This window comes from Pyrgilauda ruficollis, unplaced genomic scaffold, assembly GCF_017590135.1.
Source record: "Pyrgilauda ruficollis isolate IOZ18807 unplaced genomic scaffold, ASM1759013v1 scaffold791, whole genome shotgun sequence".
Taxonomy (NCBI): Eukaryota; Metazoa; Chordata; class Aves; order Passeriformes; family Passeridae; genus Pyrgilauda; species Pyrgilauda ruficollis.
Genome location: NW_024529833.1, coordinates 5,173 through 14,005, shown reverse-complemented (window position 1 = coordinate 14,005; position 8,833 = coordinate 5,173). Strand labels below are relative to the sequence as shown.

At 41.8% G+C, this 8,833-nt stretch overlaps 1 protein-coding gene across 1 annotated transcript in view; it reads left to right on the top strand.

Moving 5' to 3' along the window:
• The first annotated feature begins 316 nt into the window (after positions 1 to 316).
• LOC121364112 (arrestin domain-containing protein 3-like) overlaps positions 317 to 8,833 on the top strand; it is a 13,462-nt gene continuing 4,945 nt past the window's right edge. The window contains exons 1-2 of the mRNA XM_041487107.1: positions 317 to 875; positions 4,773 to 4,854. Of these exons, the coding sequence (XP_041343041.1) occupies positions 596 to 875; positions 4,773 to 4,854 (362 nt within the window). The 5' untranslated portion in view covers positions 317 to 595. The remainder of the gene's footprint in view (positions 876 to 4,772; positions 4,855 to 8,833) is intronic.

Sequence of the window (8,833 nt, the reverse complement as noted above, 5' to 3'; positions counted from 1 at the left end):
GGTGCCCACCGACTGCTGCCCGATTTCAGCTGCCAGCTTCTTCCGAGACATCTCCCAACCAGCCAGCCAGGATCCCCAGACCGTGCCAGGCAGCGAGATGATTGAGATGAGATCAGATGAGATGAGATGGGAAAGAAGCCCCCCCCCCCCCCCCCCCCCCCCCCGTCCTTTTTCTCTCAGTTCTTCAGTACGTATTTCAATACCGTACTGCGAACTCGTAGCAGAGCCCTGACTCCACCAGGGAGTGCTCTGACTCTGCATGAGACGGAAGCAATAACACAAGAAAAACGAACACGGCAGGAAAGACAGGCAAGCGGACCGCCGCCGCGACTCGCTTCGCGCATGCGCGGGGGTGGTTGTTTTTCACAAAGCTGTTCTTAAAGTGAGCTGGCGGCGTGCGGGCTAGCTGCCTTTGTACGGATATCGCAGTGTTGGGTGGCTGCCGTTGTCTTCTCAGTAATTCCGATGAAGCGTTCGTAGGGGACACGCTGATCTTGTTGGCACGCTCTACGCAGCAGAGGCGTTGTTCAGTGTAAAGTGAAGGTCGCGTTTTTGTTTTCCTTGCAGTATATTTTTATACACTTCGTTAAAAATCATGGTGCTGGGGAAGGTGAAGATTTTGTCAATAAGCTTTGACTGTCTCAGTAACAGCAATATCCCCGTGTATTCTAGCGGGGACACAGTCTCAGGAAGGATCAGTTTAGAAGTTACTGGGGAAATTAGAGTGAAAGCTCTTAAAATTCATGCAAGAGGACATGCAAAAGTACGTTGGAGCGAATCTAGAAATGCTGGATCCAACACTGCCTATACACAAAATTACACCGAAGAAGTAGAGTATTTTAACTATAAGGACGTTCTAGTCGGGCATGCAAGAGGTAAGCTTTTTGCTTATTCATTCACTATATGCAGACATATTTCCAGAAAAAGATGCATCTTTGCTTGGTTTATCCCTCCTTCATATGTAGTCTCAGAGTGTTCACTATTTCTAAAGATGAGGAAATGCTGGTTACATTCCTAGGTTGTATTTTTGATTATTTGAATGTTTACTTAAAAGCATGTTGAGGTGCATTTTCAAAGTACCTGAAAACAGGACTTTTAAAAAATACCCGCCTTTTAACAGTCTTTTCATAAGGATTTGCATTGGTTTTTAATATGTGTTTTGTAATATACAATGCCTTTTTTTTTTTTTTTTTAGCGATATTAGTGTGATTTGTTTCTCTGTGGGGAAAATAGCTGTTGAGTCAAAACCAGATATGTGGTAAATTATTTTCTTGGTAGCATCCTATCGAATCATAAGTGTAATTAAGATGTACCATTAGACGTTTTGACACATAACAGATACAGGTCTGACTTGCAGAATTATTTTTGAGGTTGATTCATTGTTGGCAGATAAAAGATTTCCTGTGGATTACTTTGATATGCTATCACCATCGCACCCATAATTTTCCATTTCTTCCTTTGTTCTAAACTAGTATACTTGTAAATTACTTTAATTTATTTTATTCAACTCCTCTATGGGGGACCCAGATGTAAAAATCTGTCTGAAAGGCCAAATAGGAGATCATGGTTGTATGAATGGAGCATCGCTTCTGAGTTGAGGAGTTCTGAAACCTGCATTCAATGAAAACCTGGTCTGCTAAGCCCCTATAGAAAGTGCCCTGCAAATTCTCTTATTTTGGGGTATGGAAATGGGGTATTACATTGTGAGTGGGATTGTGGGTCTTAAATTTGCTAATCTATTGTTTGCATAGTTACCTCGTGAAAATACAAAGGACTCTAAGCTTGTTATTTCTGAAATTTCCACCCTTTGTTAGAAGCGGTTCAATCCTGTTTGGGGCCAGTCCCCGGAAGAAGGGAGGGAGTATTCCTCTCTCTGCAGATTGGTTGCACACGTCAGGTGGTGGTGATGATGATTCAGTTCCTAGAATGAGAAAATGTTAAAACTGAGTACATAATTTGTTTGGGTGTTTTGGTGTGTTGTTTTGACTTTGTTGGGGGTGTGTGGGGAGGTGTTGTTTTTTGTGTGTGTGTTTTGTTTTTTAATTTGAAATATATTTACTGCAGAGATCCTCTACAAATAGCAGTTGCTATCGATTTTAATTATGTTACCGTGATGCAAGCAAGCTCGGGTCACTCATGAGATGTCTTTCTAGTTCAAATGTTCTTTATACTGCTGCCTTAGAAAAAGAATTCTCTCATGCGAAAAATTCATTCACCTCTGGCTTGCAGATGACAGAAACATGCAAGCATGCAGGAGCCACTCATAGCAGGATGTATCCTTACGAGTAAGAAGGAGATCCTATGCTTCTGTCAGCTTAAGCAGCAGCAATGACTTTGTATGTGGCCTGTAGATCCAAATGCTGACCTCGATAGTAGGTGCTTGGTTTTGTCTGGAAAGGGAACAAAAGGTGGCAGGGAAGGGACAGATCTGACACGTTCCAACACCAGAAGCAAGACTGGTGCTGCATGTGCAGCACATACAATCTTAAGCAGTTGTCCCGGGACACCACTGTCCTTCCCTTGGCTGCAGGGGCAGGACTGTGAACACTTGCTGCACAGAGTGGAGTTTAACTCTACGCCTTGTACCCTACCATAGTCTGGAAGACCACTCCCTGTCCCCGCCTTGTCATTGGCCTGCTGGGGTTTGTTAGCCTGTTGCTAAGGTGATGCCAGCCGCTGGTTGTAGGAGCCTGGGACGTGGGGGAAGTTCCTTTGCCCACTCTCTAGTGTGTGCTGGGGGGCGGAGCGAAGTGGCTGCAGAGGGCACGGTGCCTTTCTTGGGAATGCCCACCTCTGGGGACAGACAGAAGTATTCGAGCTCCTGCCGTACACATCCACTGGGCCAGCAAGGAGTTGTGAGCAGGGGCGGCCGTTGGGACACACGGCCCCGGAGCCTCTTGCATCGCTCACTCGGTTATCTCTCCTGGCCCACACCCCTGGCCAGCACTGTCTGTAATCGCTTTTCAGTAATGGTCAGCACATGCTCCTGAGAGAAGTGCAGGATTGGGGTGTCTGCACGGGGCAAGCTGGCATCATGGCCCTGTGGTATGAGGAGAGCGGATGGTGAGGCGTGGGTGATGCCCGCCTCCTCTCTCCTTACCTCTGCGTTAGTCAGGCGAGACTGTGAGCGGAGTTGCTGAGCAAACGTAGTGGGGTGTAATGTATACTGTATGTATATGAGTGGTTGGCAGGGGATGTGCTCGTGCCTGTTTAGGCCAGTCCTGCTCCAGCCTAGTCTGTGATTGACAGCTCAGTACTTGCTTACCATAATTCCGCTGAAAGCCCTCCAAGCGTTTTTTTTAACAACAACAACAAAAAATAAAAGCATTATACACATTGCTTTGCTCTTTCAGTGTATTGAAGATTGTTATTTTGTGACATTACATGCTGCAGGTGCATTTATGTAAATAGTGTTCTAGGGGTTTTATATTTTTGCATAGGTTTGTTTCAGTATTTCTGGTGCACTAAAGAAATTGGAGCATCAGCACTTTTGTAGAACAGTGGGAACTAAAAAAATCTTAAAATGTAGCAGTGTTCCTTCATGATGCTTCAGACTATTAACAACAGGAAGGGTCTTTTGTGTAATCCAACTATATGTGCCTTTATTATGCCAACCCTTTTGTATATGAGATGTTCAATTGTTTTATCTAAATAACTGTCTATTCTGTTGGAATCAGCAGGGTTTTTTTTCTGGGTTCATGGTAATTATATCAGAACAAACCACAAATTTATTGGGGCGTTTAAAGCAATACAAGAAATCATGACTATAAAATAAGGTCAGCTTTCTCATTGAAATTAGGAAATGTTTGGGTCTTTGCCATCCAAGCAAAATCGAGCTAAATTTTGAATTTTTGATACATTAACTCTTAACAACATTAATTGGACAGCTTGCCACTTCTTGTGCCTCTGAATTTGTTTGGTACTTTCTAGGTGGTGCTTGCGCACTTTTTTAAAAAATCAATTTTTGGACACTTGCTAGGCAGGCGATAGGAGGAAGCTGAATTACTAAATGTAATCAATTAATGTAGCAGAAAATACTAAGATCACTTAATACTATTAGAAAGCTCTATTTCATTTTATGTTTTAACTAGAAGTCATATCGGAAAACAGTTTCCATTATGGATCTTTCAGGCAGACCTTGAAATGGCAGTGGTTACAGCTATGTCAGTACTTGGATTTAAGAACTTTGTATCTCACAAGAAGAAATAAAATATATTGACCTGACACCCGGGATGTCATGTGTCATGCAGATAAGCCGGAGTGTGAAGAAGCCAAACAAAGAAGTTCCTAAAACATGAGAAAGTTCGGCAAGAATGTTTGAATAATGTATGAAACACATGAATATGCATGCACCTCAGCCAGATGTAAAGGTATAAAGATAACACTGTTTGTATGTACTGGTGTGTTCTTTGGCTGTTGGCCGGGAGCACCCCAGTGCTGGAAATTTTGTCCTTCTTTATCCTATTAGTATTAAACTTTTAAAAATTCTAAGGAGTGAACTCTGTTTTTCACAAGATCATAAATTAAAACAAGTTAACTTCTGCTTTTATGTCAGATGAGTCTTGGAATCTCACCTAATCTTAAAAATTCTGCAGCTATACATCTAGCAGTTAATACAAATGGACTGGAGAGACTTGTTTCTGAGACACTGTATTCTTAGTATCTTAAAGAATGTATAAATCCCTCTTATTCTGGAAAAGAAACCTATATAATATATTGTGCTATGTAAAATGTTCACAGGTGGAATAGCATATTGAGTTTTTCCCTCCTAGATGATGACAATTCCGAAGAAGGCCTTCACACCATTCATTCAGGAAGGCATGAATATGCATTCAGCTTTGAGCTTCCACAGATGTAAGTACTTACATGCAGTACACAGCTTGTGTGAGAGAAGGCTAAGATACATACCTGCTTAAGAAAAATTCTTGTGGGGGGAGGGAAAACTTTTCAGTGGTAGTAGGAGTTGTGCTCAGACATGCAGTAGAGGACATAATCTCATTAAACTGAAGAGGTTGCTTTTAAACTGGTTAAGAGTTGTTCACAAAACAGGAGCTCATTGTTGCCCTGTTGGTTACTCTTTCTTTTGACTGAGGTATGTTGGCTCCTTATGAAGGATTGGACCCCTTCACAGAAGAAGGGAGGGGAACTGGTGTCATTTAAGTCCTGCAGAGGGGCTGAAGTATCTTCTAAATGAAACAAGATTTTACTGGAGCCATGCAAGCCATCAGAACCTAGTGATAACAACTTAACTGTTCAGGCTCAGTCTGAAACAAATGTGGCAGGCTTAACTGCATTTGAACTAAATAAAGGTTTGCTTGGCTTTTTTTTTTTTTTTTTCCTACTTCAAATAGGATGTATGTACTCAGGCTGACCTCTAGACAAAACAGCCAGGATGGAAAAAAAAAAAAAAACAAACAAATGGATGGGTGGATGAAGCAAGAAACATTCCCATACCTAATCCCACTTGACTCAGAAAGCAAAGGTGAAGCAAGAGTGATAGCAGAAGTCTTAAGCTAAATTGCCACACACACACACACACACACACACACACACACACACACACGTTTGAGGTGTCTAATGTATACATTGTGAAGGGAAGATTTATACATAGAGGAGTTGCCAACAGGGAAATTAGCTCGAACACAAGTTGCAGGAAAATTAAATATGAAGGAACAGAGAGAGTCTGGAAATAGATGAAAGAAAGGAGGTAGGAGGAGCCTTTTACTGTAAAAGCCAGGTGCCAAAGTCATTAAGGTTAAAAAAATTAGGCAGAATATTAGACATACCTAATTTTAAAGCTAATGAAACATCTGCTTATTAGAGGGACTGGCTTTAACAGAACCTGCAGATGATAAATGCTTTTACAAATCAGTTTCCGCAAATAGCGCAGGGCTTTACAGTTAATATTATTAGAATGCTGAAGAAGATGCATATGTATGGAAACTTTTAGAAGTCAATTTAAGGTTCAGATGAAAACCTCTTCTAGAAGAAGTGATGATGATACTGATATTCCCTTGAGTTGGAAGAAATGTTCAAATATGACCACTAAAATAGCACAAGAATTGATTAAAACACTAAAGGTCTTGTCAAGTGACTTGAAAGAATAACTATGAAGCCATCTTTGATAACACAGGAAAAAACGAAGGCTGGTAGTAAAAGGCCTGAAGAACACTAGTTTGACACTGCCTCCTTACCATTTCTTGCTATTTTGTATCCATGGAATATTTCTAAAATTTATTTAAAACAAAACCAATGTGGTGGTTTGACCTTGGTTGCCTGCCAGCCCTCCATGCAGTTGCTCTCTCATTCTTCTGCATCAACAGGCCAGGGAGAGAAAATAAGATGGACAAGCTCGTGGGTCAAGATAAAGGCATTTTTAATAAGAAAAAGCAAACACTGTATGTGGAAGCAAAGCAAAAATAAGAATGAATTCACTACTTCCCATCAGCAGGCAAATGTCCAGCCACTTCCTGAAAAGCAGGGCCTCAGTATGTGTAGTGGACGCTCCACTATATGGGCTATAATGAGGCAAGTTATCTCCATCCCAGCCAGACCCAGTGCAACCAAATACAAAGCAATAGTGAAAAGAACCAATATGCTGACTGGCCTTACTGTTTTTGTTTTTGTTTTTGTTTTTTTTTTTTTCTTAAAGGATACTGCAGCAGGATGAAACATTGAAGGTTGATTAGAAAATCCTTTCATTTGCATCACTGCATTATTAAGAAAAAAAGTAAACATTTCAAATGTGCAAATAGAGATGTCAAACTTGTAGCAGAACGATTCTTTCTAGTAAAGTAATAGCACAGCTAATATTATTTGATATAGAATTTAGGGAGGGAAGCTTTGCCCATAACTTATATTTTATTATGATGCATTTCAAACATAGTGCAGTATAAAAATTCTTCCTGGAGATTAAAGGATGAAAGTGTTAGGAAAAGACAAGTTACAGTTAACAGGACATGAAAGGAATATAAAAATCTTATGTCCTCCATCTTATGTTGGGGGGGGGGAGGGAGGAGGAAGAGGATAAAAGGGTAATGCTGAAAGGTTTGACCTCCCTATCCGCATATTTTTTTTTCCCTCTCCAACTCCCTAAAAGGACTTTGTCGTTCAGTGTTCAGAGCAGAATAGTCTTTATCTTTATTATATGTGTGTGTGTGTATATATATTAAGATGATCTCATCAGGGTAAAGGAAAATTAGAGGATGCTCAAAAACTCTCTCTTCAGAACTCTACATTAAAGTATTTCACTACTGTACTTAAAGCAAAACAAACTACAAAAGCATTTAGTTATAATTAAACCACTGAGATACCAGTCAAGTAAATAATACACAGTTATTTATAGATTACAATGTCCAAAATAATAATGGGATGGTACTAATGCTAATTTTTCTTGGTGGTCTTAATTTGACCTTAAAAGGGCATGCTTTATTCTACACTTGAAAATGGCCTCTAAAGGAGATGTGTATTCTTCTGGCACTTTTCTTGCACAATTCTTTAATTGATTCTTAAAACTTCTACAAAACTACTGTTGAATGAATTGGGGATGATATATTTCCCCAACTTTAACATTATGTTTTTCTGAGATACGGAAATGTTGCAAATAAGTTATGCTTATTATGATACATTAAAAATACAGTTCTTCATATGTCTTGGTTTGAAAGACAAGTGTCTGCCAAGGAAGGCAGGAACCTCCCTTGGAATGGAGAATATGACCCCCTTCCCTCCAAGTAACTTTGAAATTAAGGGGCTTTCAGGCAAAGACATAGGAAAAGGAATAACAGTTCTTTACTAGTATGTATAACAAGGCAAACAAAACAAGGCAAACAAACAACAACAACGGCAACAACAAACAAAACCAGAAACTCAGTAACAGCCTTCTCTCAGCTGTCAGGCACCTTCCCCTTTGGTGTACTTATGGTCACAGCCGGCAGGGGCGCTGATGGCTCCCCAGCTGGGCAGGGCAGGTGAGACGATTTCCCTGTGGCTGCAGGGGGCGCTGTGGCACGAGATCGGTTGTCTCTCTGCACATGGACAATGGCGGGCACAGCCGGCAGAAGGGATGGGAAAGGGGCTTCCTTTACAAACCCCCAGGGGCAGCCGATCCTGATGCCCCTCTGCACAGCAGAAGGAGCTGTAGCAGGGACCTCAGAAGCAGCAAGCTGGAACAGGGACGAACAAAATCCCGGAGTGGTAGACGAGATGTATCAGAAACTCCGCAGCTGTAGCTGGAACCGTGGGGCATCCCAGCAGGCAGGGGGTGTGGGCTACAGTGTAGCAAAAAACCCGGAGCAGTGGCAGCCTGGCTCCTGAACACGGCAGGGAGAGGCTCCCTGGGAGGGGGAAAGGGCTCAGGATCCCGGGGTACCTGAGCAGATGGTGAGAGTCCTTTTTTTAAGTGAGGTAGGGTGTTAATAATGTGAGAAATTATACTCACTTCAAAAAAATTAAATGTTTATTAAAACCTTATCAAAACTACAACAGAAGACTGAAGAGAGAAAATATTACAGCACCGAGAGCAAAGGATTTTTCCCTCCATGTGCTCATCCACTCAATGGAGGTTTTGCCTTTTAACCCTTTAGGGGGGGGGGGGGGGGGGGGGGTAAAACATAGCTATAAGTCTATAAAACTTCTCCCAACATATATACATGATATTTGCCTTTTAATTGTGAGAATCAACCATCGCATTACTCATCTATCACAATAAGGTCCCAGTTCAGTGGCTGCTCTCACGAGCAAAGGCTCACCCACGGCAAAAGAAGCAGGACAGGGCTGGGCTCCGGCAGCGGCAGCAGCGAATTCTCCTTCCCCCCCCCCCCCCCCCCCCCCCCCC